Genomic DNA, 26,973 nt, shown 5'->3' with positions numbered 1-26,973 from the left:
CAGTTCTGGGGTTCATGTGACTGGCCGTGTCTGGTGTAGTTCTGGGGTTCGGGTGACTGGCTGTGTCTGGTGCAGTTCTGGGGTTCATGTGACTGGCCGTGTCTGGTGCAGTTCTGGGTTTCGGGTGACTGGCCATGTCTGGTGCAGTTCTGGGGTTCGGGTGGCTGGCAGTGTCTGGTGCAGTTCTGGGGTTCATGTGACTGGCCGTGTCTGGTGCAGTTCTGGGGTTCGGGTGGCTGGCAGTGTCTGGTGCAGTTCTGGGGTTCATGTGACTGGCCGTGTCTGGTGCAGTTCTGGGGTTCGGGTGGCTGGCAGTGTCTGGTGCAGTTCTGGGGTTCATGTGACTGGCCGTGTCTGGTGTAGTTCTGGGGTTCGGGTGACTGGCTGTGTCTGGTGCAGTTCTGGGGTTCATGTGACTGGCCGTGTCTGGTGCAGTTCTGGGTTTCGGGTGACTGGCCATGTCTGGTGCAGTTCTGGGGTTCGGGTGGCTGGCAGTGTCTGGTGCAGTTCTGGGGTTCATGTGACTGGCCGTGTCTGGTGCAGTTCTGGGGTTCGGGTGGCTGGCCATGTCTGGTGCAGTTCTGGGGTCCGTGTGGCTGGCCGTGTCTGGTGCAGTTCTGGGGTTCGGGAGGCTGGCAGTGTGTGGTGCAGTTCTGGGGTTCATGTGACTGGCTGTGTCTGGTGCAGTTCTGGGGTCCGTGTGGCTGGCCGTGTGTGGCGCAGTTCTGGGGTTCGGGTGGCTGGCAGCCTCCCTGGTGCAGTTCTGGGACCAGGGTTTGGGTTTGTGCACTGGGCTGTTCAGCAGAGTGAGGGCATTTTTCCTGCCATCTAGGAACGCCTCAGTTCCCTGACCTTTTCTTTTTTTTTTTTTTTTTTTGAGACAGAGTCTTGCTCTGTTGCCAGGCTGGAATGCAATGGTGGGATCTCGGCTCACTGCAACCTCTGCCTCCTGGGTTCAAGCGATTCTCCTGCCTCAGCTTCCCGAGTAGCTGGGACTATAGGCGTGCACCACCTCACCCAGCTAATTTTTTAAAAAATATTTTTAGTAGAGCAAGAATTTCACCATGTTGGCCAGGATGGTTTCCTTCTCTTGACCTCATGATCCGCCTGCCTCGGCCTCCCAAAGTGCTGGGATTACAGGCGTGAGCCACCGCGCCCAGCCAGGTTCCCTGATCTTTTAAAGAAACCTGTTTCTGCTTTTAGGCAGGCACACTGTGGGCGGGGGTTGGGCAGTGAGCTCCCCATTGCTCCGGGAGTGAGCAAGAGCTGTGTGTGTGGCAGCAGGGAAACTCCTTTGTGGGCGGACTGCACTCATAACGGTGAGCCAATTTGGGTGATTCTGTCCTTCCCAGAGCTTTGCCCAGCTGTAGGCCCCCTCCTCTAGGAAGCCCTCCAGCCCTGAGGCCCCATCCCTCACGGAAGGACACAGGCAGACCATGCGACAGCCTGCAGAAACCAGACCGGAAGAGGTTGGAGGGATTTAGCAGGAGTTTATTGCCAGTCTGTGTCTGGGCAGCAGTCACCGGACTTTGTCCTTCCTCTGGGGCATAGGTTTCCTCCAGAGGACCAGAAGGACAAGGACATTGATAGCAACCTGCACGTGGCCGAAGATAGGGACACCAAAGCTGCGGTACAGGAAGCCGCCGACGGTGGGCCCCAGCGTTCGGAGCAGTGGCTGCACAGAGGCACAGAGGCCCAGCATGGCCCCTGGGGGGTGCATGGGGGTAGTCAGGCCCTGGGCAGCTCCCTGGGCCGGCTGCCCACTTCCTGGACACAGCCATGACCTCTCATCTCTCCTGTCCCATCCCAACCTCACGGTGCAGTCTGCACCTTGCATAGTCTGGTGAAATCCTCCCCCAAACACCCCTCCTTTCCACCTGCTGGCTTCTAACCTCCCGTCCCCCACTCCCTGCCACCCGCCCGGCCTTTGGAGCAAACGCAGCTCTCTCCACCCACTGGGCCATTCCCCGAGGACCTCTCAGCCATGCAGGGGGCTGCACAGGGTGCTTCCCGGGGCACTGGGCTGAGTCTCTTCCCTGCTCCAGAAAGTTTCCAAGCACAGGAGGAGCCTGGGAATGGGGCCACAGGTCACCGCAGCAGGCCCCGCCCTGCCAGGCCTGCCAAGGGAGATGGCATCTGTGCCTGGGGCCCGGAACCTCCCGCCCAGGGTGTCAGGGAGCTGTGGCTCTCACGGCTCTTTCCCAGGGTGCCTGCCACCACTGAGGGCTGGTGATGCAGTGGGGAGGCTAAGCCTGGCCTGTGAGACACTGTTGGGGCTTGAGTTCAGAGTGGGCATGACACCCCAACCCCACAGCCTCTCCTGGCCATCAGCCCCTCCTCCAGCCGCCCCCCTGCGGAGCTCCTACTACTCCAGGAACTCCTCCCACAGGGGCTTCGGGAGCCCATGCAGAGCCCCTCCACCTGCCCCTCCTGCAGCCCCAGCAAGACTGAGCCGCTTCCCAGGCTCCCCGGACAGCCCACACCTGCGCAGCAGCCTGCGCTGTCCCTGACACCCCATCTCCACACCCCTCTGGCCAGCGACCCCCAGCATGGACAGGCACGTGGGCACTATCTGTGGCTGTTGTCAACACTCGGGCAACACGGGGGCAGCATTCACTGAACAGAGGACCCCCCAGGCCTCCAGCTGGGAGGACACTCTCTGCCTCTGGTCCCGTGCCCAGAGGGTCTCTGGCTCCAGGGACTTCAGAGCCCAGGTGTCCTGGAGTTGGAAATCCCGGGGCTGGTCAGCTGTGATGAGAAGCTGGCCAGGCCCCACCTGGGCTCAGGACCCGGTGTGGAGGATCATTAAGAGCAGCCTCTTCTGCAGACACAGGGTGCAGTTCCTGCCCCTTCTGTCCTCTGCCCCCTCTGTCACTGGGTTTCCAGGCTGCTGCTGGGAACCAGGTGCTGACTCCTTCCAGGCCAGGGGTGGTGTCTGTGCATGATGTGGCCCAGTGACCTGGGCCGGGTCTCTCTCAGCCTCCAGGGGTCTCTTCCCAGCCCGACCTGGTCCTTATCTCCCCAGGCCTTCCTCTCCTGTGCCCTCCTCCTGGCCTCTCCAAAGTGCTGCCCAACCTCCTCCAGGAAGCCCTCCTGGTTCAGCCCGCATCAGCCCATGCACCATGGAGTCACAGTCCTGGAAGGCCTTGGAGGTTCCCAGGCAGTCCTGAGAAGAGGCCTGTCCTTTGCAGCCTGGCCACATCCGGGCCTCTAGACCTCGGTCTGCTGCCTCCCAGACAGGCAAGTGGATGGAGAGTCAGATGTGTGCCCTGAGCTTCCTGGCTCTGCTGCTGGGGAGTCCTGGAAGAATCTCCAGTACTCCAAATGACTCCCTGACTCCTTTGACCTCAACCAGCCCACTGGAGTCCCCTGCACTGGCTAGTGTGTAGCCACACTATGCCTGGGGTGGAGCAGGAGCCTGGGTACCATTGGGCCCAGGGCACCCTCAGTCTGCTTGAGGGACTTTCTTAGGCCTCAAGAAAGAAAGCTGGGTCCGAAGTGGGGGCTGGGGGATCTCTGTCTGGGGTACCTGTGTCCCCGCAGTGACCTAGGGGCTTCCTGGGTTTAATTACTGCTGCGCATTCATTCACTCACTCATTCCTTCTGAGTGAAGCTCCTGAGCACTTGTGTGCCCGCCTCCATGCTGGGGTAGGGCCCAGAAGTCCCTGGGGCCTCCAGGTCTGGCATGCAAGGCCCTTAGGTGCTTCTCAGGGCCAAGCCAACTGCCACCTCTGGGCAGCCCCCTCCCAGGCCCCTGGCCTGCCCCCAGCTGGGCTAGGTGGTAGAGCAGGAGTCTCATGCAGGACCCAGGCTGTGCGCCTTACCCACCCCACACAGACCCCAGGCCCCCCACTCCACACACTCCACCCACCCCACACAGACCCCAGGCCTCCCACCCTACCCACCCCACACAGACCTTAGGCCGCCCACCCCACACACTCCACCCACCCCACACAGACCCCAGGCCTCCCACCCTATCCACCCCACACAGACCTTAGGCCGCCCACCCCAGCCCCACTAGGTAGCTCCTAGGGCTTCCTGGAGGAGGCTGCCCCACCAGTTGGCCACAGCTCACCTGTGTCTGAGGCGGAGACGGCCTTGGTCAGCATGCTGTCGGTGACTACATTGAGTGTGCAGAGGCTGAACACCAGGCCGGGCACCAGGAGGCAGAAGTGGAAGACGCTGGACATCCAGGCCTGGGACGGCAGGCGGGGCCGAGCTGAGTGGGGGCCTCACGGGACCAGGCTCCTCTCTGGGGTCTTACCTGTCCCTCTCCACCCTAACTGCTGCCCCTGCTGAAGAGCTGGCCCTGGGTGGGTGTGGAGGGGTGGAGGCGGCCCCAGGGGCTCAAGCACAGATGGCACCGCCCAAGTGGCCTTGCCCAGTGAGAGGGTCAGGTGAGGGGCCCAAAGCGAGGAGCCCTCACCATGGCCAGTCCCACCGCGATGAAGGCCAGCACGCTGGCCCGGAGCAGCACCTCCTCCGAGAAGTGGCTGCTCAGCTGTCCGATGACCAGGCCCTGGGTCACCTAGACCAGACAGAGAGGGTAGAAGTAGGTATGGGAGAGGCGAGGGAGGGGCGTCTGGACTGTGGCCAGCCCCCCAAGCAGGGAACCTCCAGACTGGCCTTTGGTGGCCAGGGTCCCTCTGCAGAGAAGGCCCCTCAGCATCTGCAAGCCCCGGGGTCTCTCCCCACCCTGCCAGCAGTGACTGCGTCAGGATGGGTCTGAGGTCCCTGAGGAGATGGGGCTCCTCTCCACAGAGAGGAAGGAAAGGCCCACACCAGGGAAACCAGGGATGGACCCGATGGGACAGGCTCGGCCACTGGCTGCTCCCAGGCCAGGGCGAGGCTCCCTGTTGGGTCATCTCAGCTCCTCCACCGAGCAGGGTGTGCTGGGCCAAAGCACCTGGGAGTGCAGGGGTGGCCCCCGCTGGAGGAGTCCCCGGGCTCAGTATCTGCCTGCAGGGCAGGCCCAGCCTGCAGCACCTCTGCAGGGCACCAGTCACTCTCTCCACTTCCTGCCCGGCAGAACAGAAATTGCTTCCAACAGGAATCATAAATGGTTTAAAAATCTTACCTTCATGCTTGCTTTATCTTAGGGTTTTTGGGGATTTTAACACGTTTTTAAAAGGAAGAGCTGGCAAGTTCCACTTCGTGCAATGCGCTTAGGAGTAGCTCACGGTGAGTGCCGTGAAGGACTTCAAGCCAGGACTCAGACACCAAGGCCAGAAGCCTATTTGTGTTGCATCTCAATTTACCCAATAAGTTTTAAAAAGCTTGAACTTAGGAGCCCTGCAGGTTATGACATGAACCTGGAGCTAACAAGCCTGTCCCTGGCCGGACTTGGGGCCTGGGGGCTACTCTGCGGGCCTCTCCTTCCCCTCCTCAGCCTCCTTTCCTGCACTCAGCCTGTGTCGGGGTCCCCAGGCCTCATCCCACTGCTTCCCCGTCCCTGGGCAGTTCGCCAGGCCCAGTTCCTGCGAGGGTGTCCCAATGGTGTTGGTCACCACCCCAGCTCTGTCTCAGGCAGGGGCCCTACTGCAGCCATGGCAGGCCCAAATGCCCCACGACACAGGCTAATGACTGCAGTGTCCAGCCCAGCTGCAGACTTCAGCCAGGGTCTGGCTAAGCATCCTTCCCTGCAGTGAGCTGGGCACAGCCTGTTCAGAACAGGCCCCAAGGCACCAGCCCCGGATTGTTACTATTATTGTTGCTGTTGTTGTTTTTCTGTTTATCTCTTTTTACCCTGCCAGGGTGGCTCCTCCTGGCCCACAAAACCGAGGCCCTCCCTGCCCACAGTGGGGGTCTAGCCCCTCCCAGGAGCAGCTATTTTAGCGCTAGTCTAGTCCTGGGTCCAGAGGCTGAAAAGCAGATGACTTGGAGGTGCCAGGAATGCCACAGGCTTCTGGAGAGGCCGAAAGCCCCTGTGCCCACCCCGGTGGGTCCCAGAATAGCCCCTGCCCTGTGCTCTGGCTGTCAGGCAGCCATCCCGGGTGGCGGCACATCATGACCTGTCCCCACCACCCCAGGGTCTGGTCCAGATGCCCAGAGGAGCTGGCGGTGGAGGTGGCTCGCCCTGGCCTGGTAGCTGAGCGGTTCTTGGGGGGCAGACAGGACACCTGCCGCATCGGAGCTGCCAGGGTTTCAGGGCATCCTACCATGACAGTGTGGCCTCTGAGGGCTGGCATCTTGCTCCTGTGGGACCTCCAAAGGGGCCCACACTGGTCTAAGCACTTTGCCATGTTAGGTCATTTCATCTGCCAAGGACCCTGCAAGGCGGGCACTTTGGCCTCATGGGACAGATATGGAGCGGTTGGGAGACTTGCTGTGGTCACACAGCTGGTGGGCAGGTGGGCTGCCACAGATCCCAGCTGGCTGCCCATCAGAGGCCAGAGTCCACTGTCCTCACAGCGTGCCCACCACGGCAGCTGGCTCTCCTCCCTGGCCTGTATGCCTGGTTCCCTGTGGGCCCTGACATGTACCAGATGGGAGGCCAAGGGTTCGCCAGCCTCCACCGGGGAGGAGCCTCTACTCTCAGAGGCCTGCCCCACTGGAGACCCCTGCCGTGCCCCCCAGCAGGCCCTGTGTGCCCACTCACCATCTGGAGGAGCCCGAAGAAGGACATGAGGTAGCCAGCTTGGGCGGCCTCCAACTGGAAGAAGTCCATGGAGATGATGGAGAACATGACCATGAAGAGCCCTGAGCAGGGGAACGGGGTGAGCACTCCCACAGCCCGGCCTTGGCGCCCACCTCCCTCCCACCTCAGCAGCCTGGCCAATCAGGGTGTCTGGGTCCTGGCCGGTGACTGGTTCAGGGAGGGGCCTGTGATGCCAGCCGGACCAATGAGACCCTTCCCTGGGATTCTGCCGGATCCCTGGTGTGGGAAATGCCTCCCATGCAGTTGCTAAGCTCTGGACTGTGAGCGGGAAGGTGCTGGAAGGGAGGGACCCAGGGCTGACCATGTGGGAGGATTTGGCCCCAAGATCCACTATGGCTGTCTATTATAACAGCCCTCAAAGTCACGTCTGCAATCCCAGCACTTTGGGAGGCCAAGGAGGGAGGACTGATTGAGGCCAGGAGTTTGGGACCAGCCTGGAAAACATAGTGAGACCCTGTCTCTACAAACAGTTAAATTAGCTGAGGGTGGTGGCGCATGCCTGTAGTCACAGCTGCTCGGGAGGCTGAGACAGGAGTATTGCTTGAGCCTGCGAGGTGGAACCTGCAGTGAGCTGAGATCATGCCACTGCACACCAGCCTGGGCAGTGGTCTCAAAAAACAGGCCCTCAAAGGGCCTGTTACTGAGGTTAGTAGCTTGGGTTCCAGTTTTGAGAATCAACAGAGCTGGCCTGGGTGGGCTGGGTGGGACAGAGGCCGGGGCCAGTCAGAGTGCTGAGGGCCTGTTCTCCATCCTGCTTCCTGGCATCCCAGTTAGAGGAGCCCAGGCGGGGCTTCTGAGGGACAGGGCTGCTCCTGGGCTTGTCCATGGCTCGCTATCCTATCTGTGGTCTGTGACAGCCTAGGGTCTGCTGGGCCAGCATGCTTCAGAAGGCGGTGTTGACACTCAGACTTGCTGTCCCTGTGTCTCAGGCTGTCTGCAGAGCACGTGGGGCCACAGGGTAGGAGGGTGAAGAGCTGAGGAGCATGCAGGGATGCATGGCTGCGAGCCAGGCCCTCTGCCTGTGGGGACCCTCCCTGGGATGTGCAGCTGCACAGTGTGGAGGGGCTGGAAGGAGGCGGGAAAGACCCTTTTCTGCCTTCCTCCCGCTCCCGCCTGCTCTACCACACCTGCGTGGACCTGTGGGACACGGGCCAGAGGAAGGGCTAGGCCCTGGCCGCAGCTGGAACTCTGCCAGGCTCTGGCCGCTGTCGGGGCAGTAGTTGGGACTCACCTGTGGGGAAGTTGGAGGCCACCTTGACCAGGAAGATCCTCGGGACATCTGGCAGCCGCAGCAGGGAGGCGATGGCCTTCAGGTCAAACACACTGGCCCGGGGGCCGCCTGGCACGGAGAGGCCATTGTCCCAATGCCCACCCCTCACCCAGCTGCAGGCCTCGCCACTCCTAGGCTCCTGTTGCGCCCACCTGGGTAGAGCTTCCTTCCTTGGCTTCAGTGCCACTTACTTGTGGGAATGGGAGCTGGTGATGCTCCCAGCCCCGAGGTGGGCACCGCCCCTCAGCATACTGCCACTCATTCCTAAGGGCCCCCTGAATCCCCAGAGGCACTCAGGAAAAGCATTCTCTGCCTGCAGGTAGCCTGGCCTCAACCTGGGCTTGCAGGGGTGCAGGCCTGTGGCAGTCCCTGAACAAGGGACCAATAGCTGCTTCCTCTATGGTCCTGGCCTGGGGCCTGGGGCCGAGCATGACCAGGCCACCAGCCCAGAGGAAGACAATGGCAACGCTGCACCCCTCTCTGTGGCCACAAGTCACCGCCGTGGCCTGGCCAACTGGACACCTTCGAGTGCAGAGCCGCGGGTCCCCAGCCCGGCTCACCGAATTCTTCCTCGCTATTTCTCCAGGGGCTCCTGCCTCTCTGGCTCTGCTGTGTTTGCCACAGGCCGAGCTCCACCTGGCCCTCCCCCTGGACTTTCTAGGTTAATTCCATCACAGCCTCCTGTCCCAGGATGACCCCAGGTGGGTCCCTCCGTCCCAGGCTGAGCTCTTAGTCCCTAGGCACCGAGGCATGGATCCTGCCACGTGCCTGGCACTCAGGGGCTGGGTTCAGCAGGGGGCCAGCCTTCAGGGGAGCCCCTCTGAGGAGCCTTGGCCTCTCCTCGTGGGACCAGCCTGACCATCCTCTGCCCTCCACCAATCAGTGCCCTTTGGGCAGAACCCTCACCTCTCCCTGGACACTCAGAGCCTTGGAAGCCTTACTGATCCACCCACCCTGTTGGGGGTCCCTCCTGGTCCTCCCCAGGCCTCTCTGAGCCTCCCCTCCTAATGCCTTCCCTGTCTGGGCCTCCCCCCTCTCTGGGCCTCCCTGCTTGGCGGAGCCCCACTTCCACTTCTTCATGACCACACCTCACTTGGCTCCTATGATGTTAGCAGCTGGGAGGGGTTCAAGGAAGGCAGGAGGGTGTGAGTAGCCCCCAGATTTCCCCTCAGGCCCCTGTGCCCCTTGGCTGGAGCATGTAGACCTAGCCAGTGCCACCCATAGACCCAGCATCTGGGCAGGGTTCACCTGGTGGGGCTTACCTGGCGGTGGAGTCTGAGGGTCAGTTTTGGTCCCTTTGGTGCTGGCGGGGATGCAGGTGAAGCTGAGGATAGCTCCCAGGAGGGTGGCCAGGGCAGCCAGGATGACCGGGCACTGAATCCTGTGGGCAACAGTCTTGGCTGCACAGGGCGCGGGTCCCAGGGCCCAGGCGCCCCAGCCACATCCCCCAACCTGCGCCTTCAGTCACACTAAAATAGCTTAAACCTGACTCCCACATCTCCACAGTCTGTGGCCCAAAAAGCGGGGACTGGGACCCTCAGAGCACATTTATTAGGTGATGGATGAAGGAACGGGTAGGGCGCTCACTATCCCTGACCCTCACCACACCATGCAGGCCCCGGCAGCCCCTGTGGGTAGCAGGCAGCAGATCCTCCCAAGGACAGCAGCTCCCTGGCTGGTCAAGGTCAGGAGGGGCTCCAAAGGGCAAGCCTGGTCTGCGTGTCCTTGGGAGGGGCTCTCTGAGACCTCGGCATCTGTGCTGTGTCACGGGGATGGCCATGCTGCCTCCCCAGTGTGGGCACCGGTGGGCCTGGCACTCAGCGGGCCCTCAGAAATCACCTCCCCTCCTGTCAGACCCCTCCCCACTTTCCAGAGTGGGTGGGGCATGCTGGGCCTGGTGGGGGCTTTGGGCTGGGATCCCAGAGCCTTGCAAAGCCGCAGATGTGCCCCTCAGGCTGCTTTGCCACCTTCCCACTTGCCTGGGCCACTACCAAGGCCTGTGACTCTGGCTCTGCTGTCAGCTTCCCTGCCATGAGTCCCCACCTGGAAACTCGGGCCTGTGATTCTCCTGGAAGGAACCAGCCGACTTTGTCACCTGGGAACACAGGCACATGGAGCTGGCTGTTCCGACTGTCACCATTGCCTCCTGGGGGCTGAGCCAGACCCCTCCCCTCAGGGAGAGACAGGAGGAAATCGGGGCTTCCTACTGAGCTCGCCTGTAAGGCCTCCAGGCCTGTGCCGGACTGCCACAGCCTTCCTCTCAGCAGCTGAGCAAACTCCTATACAGCCTGTAAGGGCCCCTCTTGGTGAGGCCCCAGCCCTCCTTCCCAGACAGCATGCCATCTGAGAAGGACTCACTTTACCAGTTGGCTAGAATCTGGCCCCTGAGGGCAGGTGGGCCGGGATGGGACCCTGCATGGAGACCGCAGTGATCATCCGATGATAGGAGAAATGTGTGAGCCGGTCACACAGGCAGCACAAGTTCTGCCCCAACCTCAACAGAGCCTCCAAATCTGCCCTGGCCAGGGCCTCAGGGCACAGACACCAGGAGGGGTCAGGATCCTGGAAGATGCCCTTACACCCGAAAACAAGGCCAGCCATAGGCCACCGTGTCCCCACCAAAGAGTTCAAAGAAAGGACTTTCCTCCACCCCCCTTCACCACAGCCACATGTGCACGCACATATGCACACACGCACACATACACACACGTGCACACACGCACACATACACACACGCACATACACACACACACGCACACACGCACACATACACACACGCACACACACGCACACATACACACACGCACACACACGCACATATGCACACACGCACACATACACACACGTGCACACAGGCACACATACACACGTGCACACGCACACACACGCACATATGCACACATGCACACATACACACATATGCACACATGCACACACACGCACACGCACACACACGCACATATGCACACATGCACACATACATATGCACACACGCACACATACACACACGTGCACACACGCACACATACACACACGTGCACACACGCACACATACACACACGCACGTACACACACACGCACACACGCACACATACACACACGCACACACACGCACACATACACACACGCACACACACGCACATATGCACACACGCACACATACACACACGTGCACACAGGCACACATACACACGTGCACACGCACACACACGCACATATGCACACATGCACACATACACACATATGCACACATGCACACACACACGCACACGCACACACACGCACATATGCACACATGCACACATACATATGCACACACGCACACATACACACACGTGCACATGCACACATACGTGCACATGCGCACATGCACACATACGTGCACATGCGCACATGCACACGTGCAAACTTGTACACATGCATTGACATGCACCTGTTTGCCAGAGCAAGGAAGGGACTTGGTGCCGCACTGACTAGGACTGTCAGTGGGGCCACCTCTGGGTCCAGAGAGTCTGGGCATTGGCCACCCCTCATTTCTCAGGCAGGACCCCTGAGCTCACATCAGTCTGGGGTGGGCCGGCACATCCACCCGGCCTGTGCTGCTGCCCCCGCCAATCCATCAGGGCAGCTCTGACCCCTGCAGCACCCACGGCCCAGGACGTCACCTACTTGGGCTTTCTGGCTACTGGGTTTCTGCAAGAATGGGCCCTTCCTTTGGGAAAATGCCAGGGAAGGGGCAGGGCTGGGCTAGGGCCCCACAGCTTGTCCCTCCAGTTGGGAGGGACACCTGGCCCCTGTGGCCAGCCCCAGAGAGAAGGGCCCTTTCTTTGGGATCCTGGCCTCAGAGGCCTGCGTGTCACAGCTCAGGGTCTGGCTGGGCAGGGGCAAAACCTGCCTTCTTTGCCAGATGCCCCAGAAGTACACAGGAGCAGAGGCACCACTTCGATGGCTATTTTAGGAGGCTGGTGACAAGCAAGGCGTGGTGGTAGGGATCCAGGCCCTCGAGTGGTGGTGGGCAAACCAAAGGCCAGTGCTGCTGTGGGCAACAGGAGAGCCTGGGACTAGGGGACCCTGGAGGGCCCCAGGAGGGAGGGAGTCAGGGCCGCAACTGTACCGGGGGCTGCAGGTGGCTGCTGGGGGAGAGGCAGGCTGTCCTTCCCCAGTCAGAGCTCTCTCCTGCTCTCCACGAACAAACTGCCAGGAGGGAAACGGGAGTGGGAAGGAAATCCAGCATGTTGTCCTCAGCCCCGGGGCCTCTGCACGCCGGACAGCCCGGGCATCCCCCAGCACACTGAGCACAGTGCAGTCAGTCCCTCCTGCTCAGTCCCCCTCAACCTCACCCCGATCTGCCAGATGCAGGGGCACCAGGGGTGCATCCAACACTTTTATCAATGGAGCCACAACCAGCAAGATGGGGACAGGTTAATTTGTCTGTCCCCTCTTCCTCTTTCGGTTGAATGTATTACAGGAGTGTCTATCTGGACACATAGATGCTGTTGAAAGGACACTGGACAGGACTCAGGGGACCCAGAGCCTCTGTCCCTTCTCTGCCGCTCACCTGCTAGGTGACCTCCTTTCCTTATATGCAAATGTGGGCTGGGCTCACAGCTGCCACTGCCCCTCACTCTCCTGTTCTGGGGCCCCTCTGGACCTGCGGGGCCCAGCCCACCTGCATCCCGCCCACCAACCGCAGCCCACACCTGGGGCTGCCCAGACAGCAAGGGGTGGAGCTGGCTTTCAGCCGTGTCTCCAGGAACCTCTGGTGAAGTCTGGACTCCGGTGTGGTCTACAGTGACAAGCCCTCATCAAGCCTCACCTTGCTCTGAGGCTCTGAGAGGGGACACACAAGGTGACAACATATGCCCAGGTCATCCTGCTGCCAGGAGAAAACCCACAGGTGGGGCCAAGGCTGGATCAGCTGGGACTTGGCTTCATGGGACACCTAGCTCATAAGAGGATGGGGCAGGGGGGCGTACAGAGCGTCCCTGGATGTCCAGCCCAGGGCCGGGAGAAGTCATCCGTGCCCCAGGATGCTGCAGTTAGAACTATGTTTGAAAAAGAACATCTTGCCATGCCACTCCTAACTCAGTGGCCCTCTGGCTTCCAGGGTGCCCCAGAAGGTCCTAAAGGCCCCTCTGGCCAGACCCTTCCCAGTCCTTGTGTCTCCCAGTACCTGGTCCTCCCCTTCCCCAAACACATAGCCCTCCAACCAAACCACAAGCCCCTCCTGCCCCAAATGGGCTCTGAGACTGGAGTGACTCACAGGCCCAGCAGGAGGCCTGTCCGGCCCACTGCTCACCAGGGCTGTCCTGAGGGATGGCTGGGCCAGAACCATCTCAGCGGGGCCTGTTCCCTCCCTGCCGCGGGAAGAACAGAAAGAACTGGAGTGTCCTGGGCACTGGGAGGCCCACGGACTAAGGCAGTGGCTGAGTCACCTGGCTGGGGTGGGAGCAGGCCCGGATCCCCCACGTCCTGCTGCGCCCTCAGCTGCCTGCCAGCCCCTGCTCTGCATCTACCTGCCCCCAAGAGCCGCTTCCCTGTACAGCAGGTGCCCTGTTACAAACACCCCGCACCCCTCAGCCTCTGCTCAGCATTTGGGGTGCCCTGTGTCATATGGGGTGCTGCTCACTTCCCCTCCTACCCCCTCCTGCCCCTCTGAGTTCCGGTGCCCCTGGCTTCTCATTTTTTCTCAGCTGGGCAGGGGTGTCCTGCCCACAGGGCCCTGGCACCCCCATAGGCATTGCCCTGATGGCTGCCTGTCCACCCAGAGAAGGCAAACTCCCTGCTGTCTGGCTCAGGATAGGACTCTACGGCCTCTCCCCATCCCTCCCCAGGCTGTGAGAGGATGGGCTCAGAATATGAGTCACAGAGCCACCCCCCACCCAGCGTGTGTGCAGTGACTCAGGCCCCGGGTCCCTCCCCAGGCCAGCCTGGCCTTTCAGTCCTGGGCTCTGGAGGCTGGGCCAAACCAGTTATACCAGTGCCCGCCCCCGCAGCCTGTGGGTGCCAAGTCCACTTCCTCCTCCCACCTGCTGCCCAGGTGGGTGCGGATGAGGCAGCACTGGGGCCTTTCAGGGGAATAGGATACACAGGTGGGCAGGGAGGGAGATCCCATGCACATCCTGCCTCGGTTTTCATTAAGGAAGAGCAGGAAGGCTGCAAGGCAGAGGGTGTTCACAGCTGCACCAGACTCCTGTCCTGCACTAGACCAGGAGCCAGAGCAGGCTGGGGGCGTCAGGGCTGCCGGACCAAGAGGGCCAGGGGGCTGGCCCTTGCCATGGGGCATCAGGCCTTGAAGCCTGGCCAGCACCTGGCCCCACTGCCTTTGGTGAGCCCCCAAGGAGGAGGTGTGGGCCTCCCTCACCCCATCTGGGTTGGACAAAGGCAGAGTACCAGCCACAAGCTCACCCCCGCAGCCCTCCCGTGTCACCACCACTCTGGGCAGCCAGCTTGTGCTACAGGGCCCAAGCAGCACCCCATGTCTTGGGGGCGTGGTATGAGGACCCTGAGGGAGTCCCACACTGCCTGGGCCTTGGACGGGGACTGGGGAGCTCCACGGAGGGAGCCTTACCATCTCCTGGGCCTCAGTTACCCCACCCATCAAAGGAAATGTCGCAGCTGGTCTGGTTATGAACCATCAAGGTTGTAAAGCGCCTCAGATCTTGGGATGAATGGAGGCAGGGAAGCGAATGGAATGTTCTGGCAGGTGTGGGCAGAGGTAGAGGCCGTCTTGGCAGCTACTGGGAGGGAGAGGGACATGAGTAGTGTCTTCTGGGTCAGCAGCTGGGATGGGGGAAAGGGCAGGTGAGGACAGGAGGGGACCTGTGGCCTGGTAGCTGGGCCTGCAGGAGGCATGCATGCTGAGCTCTCCAGCATCATGGCCACACTCACCGCCTGAGCGAGCTCAGACCCTCCCAGCATCCTTGTGGGTAAGGGCAGGGGAAGGCCCACTTAATGGGTGAGGAAGGCTGGCCAGGGAAGGAGGCGGCAGCAGGCGGCTGGGCCCTGAGGCGGCAGAGTCCCCGGGGTGGGCAGCACCCTGGGAGGGCGGCCGCCAAGCTCAGCCACCTGCTGGGGCCCAGCGCTCCTCCCCGTGCCCTTCTCACGCCCTTCCTCGCCCTGGCCACCCTGGAGAGGCAGGCCTTGGGTAGTGCCGGCTCCCCATGCCTCACACCTGCCAGCCCCCTGGCTCCAGGGGGAGTGGTCCCTGCTGTCCCACAACAGCTGCCCACGCAAGTGCCCTAAGCCCCATCCTCCAGGAACACCCTACCAGCAATGTGCTTGACTCCCACATCAGCCCTTCCCTCTCCCTGGGACGCCTCCCCATGGCTCCTCCAGCCCTAAGCATAGCCTCCTGGACCCATCTCTGCCCTCGTTTACAGCACGACTTCCCAAACTCCTCTCCTGTCTCCCCATTTCCCTTGACCCGTCTATTGCATGAGGCTTCTGCAGCTGGCACTGGCGTGGGGGTGGGTGGTGCTCAGAACTGGGATGGCCTCCCTGCTGCAGATGCTGGGCCACTGTGGCTTCCTTGGCCACCAGCAGTAGAGGCACGGGTCCCTGACCCCCACAAATCCTGTGACCCTTGGCTCCCAGGACATGCTCCCTCCTCGCCTCCTAGCCCCAAAACATGAAGTGCTGGGGGGCGCAGGGTTCCAAGTCATCCATACTTGAAGATGCATCCCGTTTCTCCCCCTTATCTGGGTGCCTACTCAGTAGCTCCCTGGAGTGCCTGACAGACACCCAGGCTGGGCCCGAACAAGACCCAAATCCCAGTGGTGCCCCAGGCTGCTTGGGCCTCTGCACAAGGCTGCCAGTCTCCCCACGGTCAGGCACAGCCTTGGCACTGCCATCTTGAGTTCACACCCACATCCCACCCACTGGCAGAACCAAGCCAGAATCTGCCCTCTGCTTTCTCTCACCACGATCACCTCTAGTCCGGCCACCATCCTCCCCCACCTGGGCCGGCACAATGGCTGCCTTACCAGTCTTCCTACAGGGGTGCTCACCCCCCATTCTCACCCCTGCTGTGCCACCCAGGGCACCCCGGCCTGGCGCCTGCCCCTCCTCCCTCCCTCCAGCCACACGGCCCCCTGGCTTCCACACTCAGGGCCTCTGTACCGTGGTTTCTTTGCCTCCTTCACCTGCTTCAGGCCTCGACTCAGATGCCACCTCCTCGGACAGTCCCTAGTGACCCCATCCGTTGAGCCCCCTGTTCTGCTTTGTGACTTTTTGCTCCATGTAGCTCAGCCTGATGTTATGGGAATTCCTATCACATTCCATTCATCCCAGGCACTCAGCCTGTGTTGTCTGCCACTGTATTCTAGAACCAGAGTCCTGGGGGCAATGTTTAGGTGTTCGGACAAACTGCCCACCCCACCCTACTCCACCTCCTGCTCACAGCCATCAGCAGCCACCAGTCCCCAGCCCAGGCGCTAATGAAAATGCTGGGAGAACGTTCAGGGGCTCAAACAAGGCCTGCAGCACAGCCCTAGAGCCCTCCGGAGAAGGAAGTGTGCTAACAAGGCCACTGTGCCCTCCCGGCGCTGATCCCTGGGGCTGTGCCAGCGCCCAGTGGCCTCCACCATTGTTAGGGTTTGTCTTGAGGTCCCAGGGGTGCCTGGCCTGGGAACTGCGATCAGTTCATCCAGGACTGGAGAGCCTGCTGTCCACAGAAGTGCCTGCCTCATGCCAAGGGGCATCTCCAATGTGAGGGGGATTCAGATGCCAGAAAGACTCCACTCCAGAATGGAGCCTCAGGGAAACTCACAGGCCAGCAGAGGGTGGGGGTCGCCAGCTGGTGCAGGGCCTGGGAGACCCCGGGTGTATAATACAAAGCTGGGGGCAGAGCACAGTTGTGACTTTCATCTACTGTCCCAGGACCATGCCGATACTATCAGGATTTACATTTCAGAGCTGAGGAAACTGAGTCAGGAAGAGCTCCCAGAAGGAGGCAGCAGATCCATGGATCCTCCTTATCCCGCCAGAGTCCCTGCTGCGGTCCCCCTCCCGGGGGCACCCTCCCTGGGGCACCCTCCCTGGGGGACCCTCCCTGGGGCACAGCCACCCTCACAGCCTCCAGGGACAGCTAGCAAGGGACCGTCAGGAGGCAAATGGGAAGCCCGGCATCCCCCATCCTCCCGCTGCCCGCCTGGGTGCCCCCTGGACTCTCCGCTCTGGGCACCGTCCAACAGCTCAGCCCTGCTGCCACAGCATCCCAGTCCGCGGGTACTCCTGTCCCCAGCAGGAGGCTGCTGGGAGGCCTCCCTCCTCTCAGGGCCTCAGTTTCCCCAGCGTCCCAATGGGTCTGTGCGTGGACTGCTTCGCAGTCAGTCGAGCCCCGGACAGCACTGAGACATCACCCGGCCTCATCCAGGGCCAGCTCAGGAGGTCAGGCCTAGGCCTAGCACGGAGCCAGGTGTCCCCTGTAGCCACATCACGTGGCCACTCACGCCCCGCGGGTTCCCAGCCCAGCCCGCCCGACGAGCAAAAGGGGAAACCAAGGCCGAGAGAGGGCGAGGCGGGGCCGACCCAGCCGCTGGCGTCCTGACCCGCAGCCTCTGTCCCAGGGCCCCGCCACTCACCCGTACGCGGAGACCAGGGTCCCGCCCAGCAGGGAGCCAAGGATGACACCGACGCCGAAGCAGAGGCCGAGCCGGCCCAGGGCCGCAGGCCGCTCCTCCGGTGCAGACAGATCCGTGATGACCATCTGGGCAGCTGGGGACGGGGCGGGGGAGCTGAGCAGGGAAAGCCCCTCGGTGGGCCCCTCCCCCACCCACCTTCCCAAGCCCTTCCCACCCCTGACCTGCCCTTCCACAAGCCTCACCCCACGTCGCCCCCACCCCTGTCCAGCCCTTAGGGCCAGACCCCGCACGCACGCAGACCTCCCTGGCGGTGTCCTGGGTCCTCCGCAGGCTGCCCCTACCTGGCCCCACCTGGCCCCCAGTCCCCAGGCCCTACCTGGCAGCGTGTGCATGAGCGCTCCGGGCAGTCGCGAGGCGAAGAGCAGGTAGACCCCGGGTAGGGCCGGGCTGCAGGCGGCCGCCAGGAGCAGGTAGAGCGCCAAGGCAGCCAGGAAAGAGAGCGTGAGCGCCGCCCGCGCCCCGCACTGGTCTGCGAACCTGGGGTCCAAGGGGCGGGTCAGACCCTCAGGGAGGCAGTCATGGCTCCCCTTCCCCCCGTCCAGGGGCTGCCCAAGCGGGGCTGACCAGGGAGGCTGGAGTGCGGATGGGGATGGACGGCCGGGACGCCTGGGCAGCTGCTGGGAGGCCTCCCTCCTCTCAGGGCCTCAGTTTCCCCAGCGTCCCAGTGGGGCTGTGTGCAGACAGCTTCACTGAGCTGGGAGTCTGACCCAGGGCAAAGACCAACTCCGTGTAAAAATAAATGGTGGAATCCCAGAGGACCAAGGGATGGGCCGGTGTTTAACAGGAAGTGTTTCCCAGGTTGGGTCTGAGAAAGCAGAGCCTGTCTCCCTCCTGTTCTGAGCCACTGGAAACCCTCAGACCTCTGCCGGTCTGCTGCCTGTGGAACCCTTCATTTCTGCCTACCGGTTGCTCTGAAGAGGCAACCCCCATTATGTGTCCCTTGCTCCCCTGTCCGCTGTGGCTTGTGGGAGGATGTCCCCGTCCCGTCCACGCTCAGCGTTCCCACAGCACTGAGACCCAGGGTGTATGGGGCCCCCAAAGTCCCTCCTGCCTGGCCTCAGCAGGCCTATGTGTGGGCCGTTACAGCCACAGGGTGTTCTCCAATCACATTGTCTCTGTGGCCACAGCCAGGATTAGTGGATGGCGTGGGTGGGACACCCAGGGAGCCTACTGGGAGCCAAAGTTCTTCTGCACCCCCACCGGCCTGGGACCCAGAAGTGCCATCATCCCAGGGGGGTCTGGTATGGGGTCTGGGAACCTGGCCAGTCTGAGCCCATGGCATCTGAGAAGGGGCCTGGGTCATTGTGGGGAGAGCCCCCTGTACACACACACACTGTACCTGCCAAACACCGGACCGCCCAGCAGCTGCAGCACCCCAAAGGTGGTTTGTAGGTAGCCAAAGGCAATGGAATCCAGGCCCAGTTTCCGAGACAGGTACTGAAACACAGGAGGGAGCCCAGAGGGAGGGGCTGGGAAAGACTGCAGGGCCTGGAATCTGGGGTTCCCGGATGGGCAGGGGGTGGCAGGGGACCAAGGGCCTGAGCTCTGTTGACTACACAGTACGACTATCGAGGGGCCCTTCCCAGGGGGACCCTGCTCCTCCTCTCCTAGGCGGAAGCCTGTGGTGGCCTTTAGGGTCCTTGCTACTCCTCTCCTAGGCGGGAGCTCATGGTGGCCTCTAGGGTCCTTCCCCTCTGCAGGGCACGCCTCAGAGAGGCACCTGACCCCCACCATTTTGTCTTCATTCATTCAAAACTTTGTGGGGAAGCCAGCAGCACTGTCCTGGCCAGCAACAGATTGTCCCAAGGCCCCCAAGTGACCTCCAAGAGGTGGCCTATTGCCTAGCAGGACACAGTCTGCTCTGTGAGGCTCCAGCCCCCCAGCCCCTCGGGAGGAGTAGGTCCGTGACAGCATTCCTCCCAGGGACACCCTTCTATCTTGCCCTAATTCTCTGTGACTTTGGCCCCCTGCAGCCACTCCTCCCCCTGCCCATGCCTCTGAGTTCCCAACCCTCCTTCCAGTGATGTCACTTATTATGGGCTTCATTGTGTACCCCCCAAATTTATATGCCTTAACCCCCAGAACCTCAGAATGTGACATTCTTAGGAAACGGGGTCTTTACAGAGTTACTCGGGTCACAGTGAGGACATGAGGGGGCCCTGATCTAATGTGACCGGTATCCTCATTAGGAGGAGAATTTGGGACACAGACACACTCGGAGGGATGATGCTGTGAAAACCCATGGGAAGACAGAGTGATGTGGCCACAAGCCAAGGGATGTCCGGGCTCCCAGGGGCTAGAAGAGTTGGGAAGGCTCCTCCCCCGTGGGTTCCAGAAGGAGCCTTGATCTCACACTTCTGGCCTCCCAAACTGTGAGACAATAGGGTTCTGTTGCTCTAAGCCCCCAGGGTTTTGGATAATTTGTTACGGCAGCCCCAGATGCTAATACACTGTCCCCTCCCCCCCACCCTGGACCTTTCCCTAAACTCAGTCTTGGGGTCCCACTCCCCTTCTTTCCACTGTCCCCCTTGGTCCACACGAATTCTCCCCGGTGCACTTCAGTCCCAAGGGCAGTCAGTAACCCCTCCGTCCCCCAACCCCAGAGTCCTTCCTTTGGCTCCATCCCTGCTCCCGCAAGGATGGGAAAGTCCCCCTGTCTGCCAGGTCTCCCTTATGTTTGTGAGCTTGACCTGACAATCACCCCACATTCCCCTAGTAAACCTCTGCCTCCTCCATCCCTCCCCTCCCCTGCGCTGCTAGTGTGAGGATGCTGAGCCTCTCCCTTTTTCTTTCTTTTTTTTTAAAATTATATTTTAAGTTCTAGGGTACATATACACAACGTGCAGGTTTGTTACATATGTATACATGTGCCAAGTTGGTGTGCTGCACCCATTAACTCATCATTTACATTAGGTATATTTCCTAATGCTATCCCTCCCCCATCCCTCAACCCCACGACAGGCCCTGGTGTGTGATGTTCCCGCCCTGTGTCTAAGTGATCTCATTGTTCAATTCCCACCTATGAGTGAGCACATGCGGTGTTTGACTTTCTGTCCTTGCAATAGTTTGCTCAGAATGATGGTTTCCAGCTTTATCCGTGTACAAAGGAACTCATCCTTTTTATGGCTGCATAGTATTCCATAGTTTAAATGTGCCACATTTTCTTAATCCAGTCTATCATTGATGGACATTTGGGTTGGTTCCAAGTCCTTGCTATTGTAAATAATGCCATGATAAACATACGTGTGCATGTGTCTTTATAGTAGCATGATTTATAATCCTTTGGGTATATACCCAGTCATGGGATCGCTGGGTCAAATGGTATTTCCAGTTCTAGATCCTTGAGGAATCCCCACACAGTCTTCCACAATGGTTGAACTAGTTTACAGTCCCACCAACAGTGTAAAAGTGTTCCTATTTCTCCACATCCTCTCCAGCACCTGCTGTTTCCTGACTTTTTAATGATCGCCATTCTAACTGGTGTGAAATGGTATCTCATTGTGCTTTTGATTTGCATTTCTCTGATGGCCAGTGATGATGAGCATTTTTTCGTGTGTCTGTTGGCTGCATGAAGGTCTTCTTTTGAGAAGTGCCTGTTCATAGAGGATGCTGAGCTTCTCATCCCCATGCCTGCCCACCTGTCCTCGCCTACCCAAGTCATCCTCCCTGCCTGCATCACATGTCAACCTTTTGCCTCCTCAAGGGCAGGGCTCCCAATGCTCCTCTCTCCCTGTTTCTCTGCACAGTCCCCTTCTGTGGGGGTGCCCACTGGAGCAAGCTCCCAGTGCTCCACTCTCCCAGTTTCTCTGCACAATCCTCTTCTGGGGGTTGTCCATTAGAGCAAGCTCATATCCTGTTACTTCTCTTGCCTTCTCTTGACCCTCCCCTACAGCTACTCCCACATATTTGCGGGCAGAGCTCTGAGCAGCTGCTTCACCTTGCAGCCTCCTCTCTTTCCATCTCTTTCCTTCTCTCCCAGCCCTTGGAGCAGGCCCCTGCCTCCTGCTGCCTCCCCTCTCCCCCAGGTCCCCATTGACCCCACACTGCTGCCTCCAGTGGTCTGCTTTGGCATGCCTCCCACTGGAGTGACAGTTACTTTGGTGGCTTCTTCCCTCCTCCACCATGGTCTGCTGCTCTGGGCTGTGCTGGGTCCTCCACCCCTCCTCCACTGCCAGTTCCCCCAGCTCATCCGACCTCCAGCCTCCCTGCCCTCTGGGGGAGCCCACTCCATGACCGTCTACTTGCTGCAGGGCCCCAGAGCCTCTGTGCTGAACTGCCTTGTGTCCAGCTCCCTTTGGCTCTCCACTGAGGTCTAAAATCATCTCAAACTCAACCTGTTCCCTACTGGGCTCCCATCTTTCCCCAAAGACTGCCTCTCCTCCTGTCCATGCCTCCTTCCTTATGGGCTCAGGCCGAAATCTTCAGCGCTCCCTGAGCCTGCTTTCTCTCACACCCACAGCAATCCATCGACAACACATGTAAAATCCAGCCACCTCTCACCTGCTCCACGGCCATCACCAGCCCAGAGTTCTCTGAGCAGCAGGTGGGGTGTGGTCCTATTCTGGCCTCAACCTGTCCACTCTGCCCACTCTGGTCTCTCTACTGCCCCGGGGCCTCTCCTGCTTCCTTCCAGCCCTGCTCCAAGGTTGCCTTTTCTATGAGGAAGACCTTGCCCCTTTCCCACTGCAGCCCCTGTGTGTGCAGACCACCAGCTCCAAGGGGATGGACCGTTGAGGACTTTTACACTCTGCAGTATTTCAGGTTCTGACATCAGGGTCAGCTCCTGGGCACTCAGCACAGGGTTACACCCTACGAGAGTCGATGGGCGGCCGAAGCTACTCCACCTGTGTTCCGTACCCAGCTGTGGGAAGGGTTGTGACTTCTCATTCACTCTTCCCTGCACCAACCCTACAGGGAGGGACTGTTATTACCATCTTATGATGAGAAAGCCAAGGCTCCTGTCCGGCCTTCCCCACTGGTAGGGAGGAGATTCAGGGCTTGACCCAAGCCATTTAGCAGGAGTGGGTGGGGCTCCTGAGGCACGTCGGGGAGGGATCCTTAGGTTCACCTTTGGGCTGGGAGCCTCTGCCAGGCCCGGAATCTTGCCAAAGGCCCATCCCCACTCCCACCCAGATGCCCAGGTCCAGGCTCTGAGGGCTGGAGAGCCCTCTGAGGAGGGCAGCAGGTGTCTGAGCCCACGCCAGGCTTCCCAGAAGCAAACACAGGAAGGCCTGGGGTTGGCCCTGATTCTGCCTGAGCTTCTTGGTGATGTGAGACTTTGTTCCCAAGCCTCTCCAGACTTGGTGAATATAATTTAATCATTACTATTACAGCTTCCAGAGCCACACACTGTGCTGTAGACTACTGAATGATACACTAAACTAACATGAATTTGCCAATGAAATGTTTCCGCATTTGGCAACAGAGATAATAAAATAAGACAGCATTTTATCTCCTGCATGAAAAAGCTTGAGATTAATTTGCCGCCACAGATCATTTAGTGGACAACAGGGACCCAAGAAGATGGAGGGGAGAGGTAGAAGCTGCTGGCAGGCGCAAGGAGAGCCTCTCTGAGGGGTGAACTGCCCAGAACCAGATCAGATTGAACAGCCCATGGGGCAGGGACTCCAGAGGGCAAAGGCTGCCAGGTGAGAGGCAGGAGGAACAGCGCTAGGATGGTTTGAGGAGGTGCTGCCCCCAGGAGGGAAGTGGGGTGCCTCCCCATGGCTTCTCCCAGGGCTGGCACTGCAGCTGGAGCACACGACGTGCTGACAGGGGTCCAGAGTCAGAGTCCTTAACTTACTCAGCTTAAGTGGGGCGTGGGGTCCCAACCGGGAGGGACCCTGGCAGCATGAAGCCCCTATCCCCACTTTCTGCCACAGCCCAGATGGAAGGCAGGAGGAACACCGGGACAGCCCTGGCTGGGGCTGCAGGGGCTGGGGTGTGTTACTCACTGGCACGACGGAGAACTGCATGAAGAGGCAGGTAAGTTCTATGGCAGCCAGCACGTAGGTGAGCAGGATGACTGAGGACCGGCCTAGAGCGCTCATCCTGCCAGGGGACTGGCCCTGGTCCCTGGGAGCCCAAGCTCCCTGCATCCTGGACGGGCACAGCAGGGAGACCCAGGAGAGATCCAAGCAGGAGGCTGGTGGAGCAGGGGCAAAAGTCCAGCTGATCTGGGCGGGGGTGCTGAGTCACTGGGTCCCAGGCAGCACCCGCCTGGCCTTGCCTGTAAGAGAGGACAGCACTGCAGGACTCCTCCCAGTGGAGCTCTTCCGATACCTGGACTTTAGAGGACACATCAGGGGCCCCCTCCTCTACTTTTGACAGCTGTGGTCTCCAGGCACACAGTCTCCATGGGAGGGGAGATAGGGACACGCTGCTCCACCCCACCCCTGCAAGTGGGCCAGGCTCAGTGCCCCGTTGCCCCATGGAAGGCACCATGCCCCACTTTTAGAGGGAGGCAGAGGCTCAGAGTGGTGGCTGGGTCCACCTCAAATCATGAGCACCTTCTGTTGGCCGGAGGGCTGATGCGGGTCCCTGTGCCTGGGGGACCTCTGTAGGCCTCTGTAGCTGCACCTGTCCTCAACACAGTGCAGCTCTCAGGGAAGGTCCACCTTCCCCCGTGACCAGCAGCCAGAGGTCCAAGGGGCTTCTGGAATGGTCTTAGAGTGCGTAGGGGAGACACAGCTCAGCCTTCCAGGCTCCCCAGGCAGGGTAGCTCTGCCTCACCTCCCACAGCGGAGTGCTGTCTTTCCCCCCCTTCCCCGCCTGGCCCCCAACTGGTGGGAACTGGATTTTGCGGCTGCAGAGGCCTTTCTCAAATTTTGCCACATTCACACCTGACTGCACATCTGGGCCCCGAGGTACCGAGCCCAGGCCGGTGGGACAGGGCGGGGAGACCCACTGAGGGCCCGGGAGCTGCGCCTAGAGCCCTCCCCATCCCAGGATGCGGAGAGGCTGGGGGGAGCGGGGCAGCCGCAGCAGGCATGTCAGGGGCACCTCATTGGGCAGAGGCGCGACACTGCGCCGGAGTTCGGGGTTCGGGGTTCGGGGCTCAGGGGCCGCCCTTGCCGGAGTGCGCTCGGGTACCTGCCTTCGCAGGGGCGGGCTTGGGCACGGGTGCCGGTGGGGTGAGCGCTCCCGGGTGATCTCGGCACCCGTCCTTCCGGGGTGAGCCCGGGCCGGGCCCTTTCGGGGGATGACCTGGGACAGGGACCGCCCCTCTGGCTCTGAGTTCCCGCACTCGCCCTTTGCAATGGTTCCGGGAGCGCCCGTGCTGCGGTCTCTGAGCTCTCATTGGCCGAACCCGCCCCTCCCCTCGAAGGACCCGCCCATGCCCGCCCACCAGCAGGCTTGCCCGGTGCCCGGCTTCGCCCGCTCCAGCCCTCTCCAGCTTGGATCCAGGCTGCTGGAGTGGGCACTCTGACCCTCAGGCAGCACAGGTGTTCACTCTGAACTCAAGGAGGGGCAGTGTGGGCAGGGGATGGGACCGGGAGATGGAGAGAAGGAGAGGATGGAGGGGAGGCAAGGGTGGGGAGAGGAGAGTGGAGGAATGAGGGGTTAGGGGAAGAAGTAAGAGGAGGTGGTAGAGGGTGTTGTGTAGCCTGGCCCTGCCAAGGGTCTGCACAGAGCCCCAGAAGAGTGACCAGGAGACAGGCGCAGTTCTGGGAACAGCTCTGGGCCCCTCCTCACTTCTCTCCCCAGACCCAGAGGTTGCTAGGAGCAGCTGAGAGCCTGCTTTTCCCCATTTCACCCTGCCTGCCACTTCCCCACCCTTGCAGGGGCCACCAGAGACGCAGGCACACAGGTAAACAGGCTTCATGCCGCCCTCCGCAGCAGGAGCCGCTTGAGCACACACACCACGTGCTGAGCACACTTGGCCCAGGCCCTGACCTTGGTCTGGGCACCATTCTCTGTGCCCCCTGACTGTCACTAAGGAGGGAGATGCTCACTCAGGACTCCTGCCCCACCTACCTGCGGCTGGGCACAGGCTCAAATGTCAAAACCAATGTCATGTGTCAATCATCACTCAACAGAACAGAAAACTGCAGGAGTGAGACAGGGTGAGACAGACACCGCAAAGGCAAGTGAGAGCCAGCCAAAGTCCTGGTGGGCAGGGGGCCAGAGCCAGGTAGCCCAAGGCCGGCTGGTGAAGCTATTCTAAGTCATGTGGGAGTGGGTCAGGCTACCCTTGGTTCAGCAGCTCAGGTGTCGGGGATCAGAAAATAATACCCCAAAATGAAGCAGCTTCAGAAGCAGCTTCGGAAGCAAAAGTTTTTTTCTCTGACCTTCTCTTGCTCTGCTGTCTCTCAGCGCCATTATTCCCCGAAGCTGGTCATAGAAACTAGAATCCATTTTCCCCAGGGCAGGTCATAGAAATCGGAGCCCCCCTTTCCCCACAGCCAGACATCAAACTTAAAAATATTGCTCTAACTTTCCCTCCACCTTTGTGTTCAGAAACTGGCCATAAAGAAATTATCTGACCTGCCTTGTTTGACTGTAGGGCATAAGACCCCACTCCAGGAGGGTCCTGCCCCACGCCCAGAAGGAAGGAATGCTGCTCAGAAAGTTCAAGAAATCTAGACCAACAACCCTCGCTGCGCTTCCCCTTGTGGTCCAGTAGCATTAGCGCAGGTCCTTTGATTAATCTGTGTTCCCTCATGGATATCCATATTTTGTTGAGCCTAAGCATCAAAAATGGCAATTTTCCCCATATCTTTGGGTCTTTGTCCTGAAGGCTCCCGTTCACACACGTCAATAAATTTGGGGACCAAATACCTTTTGTCCAATGAATCCGCCTTCTGTGAGTTTGTTTCTTAGCAAGCCCACGGGTGCAGTGCTCTGCGCGAGGAGATTCCAGCCGAAACAGTGCAAATGTGTTTGCATCTGGTGTGCGTGTCCCCAGATCCTCTGCCAAGCTTGGTTTCAAGAATAGTCACCACTGGCCTCCCTGGGGACCTGGGGAGGGTGCAGTCAAGCTGAGAGCTCAGAGCCCAAAGTTGAGAGCCCAGCTCCAGCCAGGATTTCCTGGAAGGACTGCACAGAAAGGCCCGCAGAGGAAGGTGGGGGTGGGTGACAGGAGTCTCAGAGTGTCTTAGATTTGGGACTCCTGGGGGAGGATGGGCTTCCACATGAACCCTTACTCCATGGGGCAGGTGTGAGGGACTGTCCCCAACAGCTTCCAGACGCCTCCTGGGTTCCCTGGGGAGGGCTTAGAGGGTGAAGCGGCAGAAGGAGATGGGATGAGTTACCAAACTGCCCAGAGGTGCGCGAGGGAGGCTGAGGGTCCTCTGACGCTGAGGGGTGGCGGGGGTCCTGGGAACTTACACTGTCTTCCTCCAGGTGAAGCAGGGTCTCAGGTAGCCGGGGAACTGGTTGAGCAGAGGAAATTGGATAGA

The 26,973-nt window shown here is 60.4% G+C and overlaps 1 protein-coding gene across 2 annotated transcripts; it reads right to left on the bottom strand.

Moving 5' to 3' along the window:
- Positions 1–1,470: 1,470 nt before the first annotated feature.
- Positions 1,471–26,970, bottom strand: SLC67A1 (solute carrier family 67 member 1). Of its 2 annotated transcripts, XM_073007413.1 has the most exons (12): positions 26,903–26,970; positions 26,354–26,533; positions 23,527–23,801; positions 18,912–19,009; positions 17,889–18,049; positions 17,513–17,645; positions 9,191–9,309; positions 7,890–7,997; positions 6,599–6,699; positions 4,427–4,528; positions 4,076–4,196; positions 2,638–2,935 (listed from the first exon to the last, which is right to left on the bottom strand). In XM_073007413.1, the coding sequence occupies exons 3-12, from the start codon at positions 23,668–23,670 to the stop codon at positions 2,745–2,747; spliced, it is 1,278 nt and encodes a 425-aa protein (XP_072863514.1). In that variant the 5' UTR covers positions 23,671–23,801; positions 26,354–26,533; positions 26,903–26,970; the 3' UTR covers positions 2,638–2,744. The 2 variants fall into 2 exon arrangements, with proteins under 2 accessions (XP_008006739.1, XP_072863514.1); XM_008008548.3 differs by lacking the exons at positions 2,638–2,935; positions 26,354–26,533; positions 26,903–26,970 and adding exons at positions 1,471–1,707; positions 24,665–24,770.
- Positions 26,971–26,973: the final 3 nt, after the last annotated feature.

Source organism: Chlorocebus sabaeus, chromosome 1 (genome assembly GCF_047675955.1).
Source record: "Chlorocebus sabaeus isolate Y175 chromosome 1, mChlSab1.0.hap1, whole genome shotgun sequence".
NCBI classification, from domain to species: domain Eukaryota; kingdom Metazoa; phylum Chordata; class Mammalia; order Primates; family Cercopithecidae; genus Chlorocebus; species Chlorocebus sabaeus.
Note: the sequence above shows the minus strand (reverse complement) of the source record. Positions and strands in the feature narration are given on the sequence as shown.

Excerpts from the sequence above, each read along its gene's own strand:
- SLC67A1 (XM_073007413.1), bottom strand. The coding sequence starts at position 23,670 with ATGCAGGGAGCTTGGGCTCCCAGGGACCAGGGCCAGTCCCCTGGCAGG. Across the intron at positions 18,050-18,911 it reads GGCGGTCCGGTGTTTGGCAG|GTTCGCAGACCAGTGCGGGG; the intron begins GTACAGTGTGTG and ends CTTGGACCCCAG. Across the intron at positions 7,998-9,190 it reads CCCTCAGACTCCACCGCCAG|GCGGCCCCCGGGCCAGTGTG; the intron begins GTAAGCCCCACC and ends TCTCCGTGCCAG.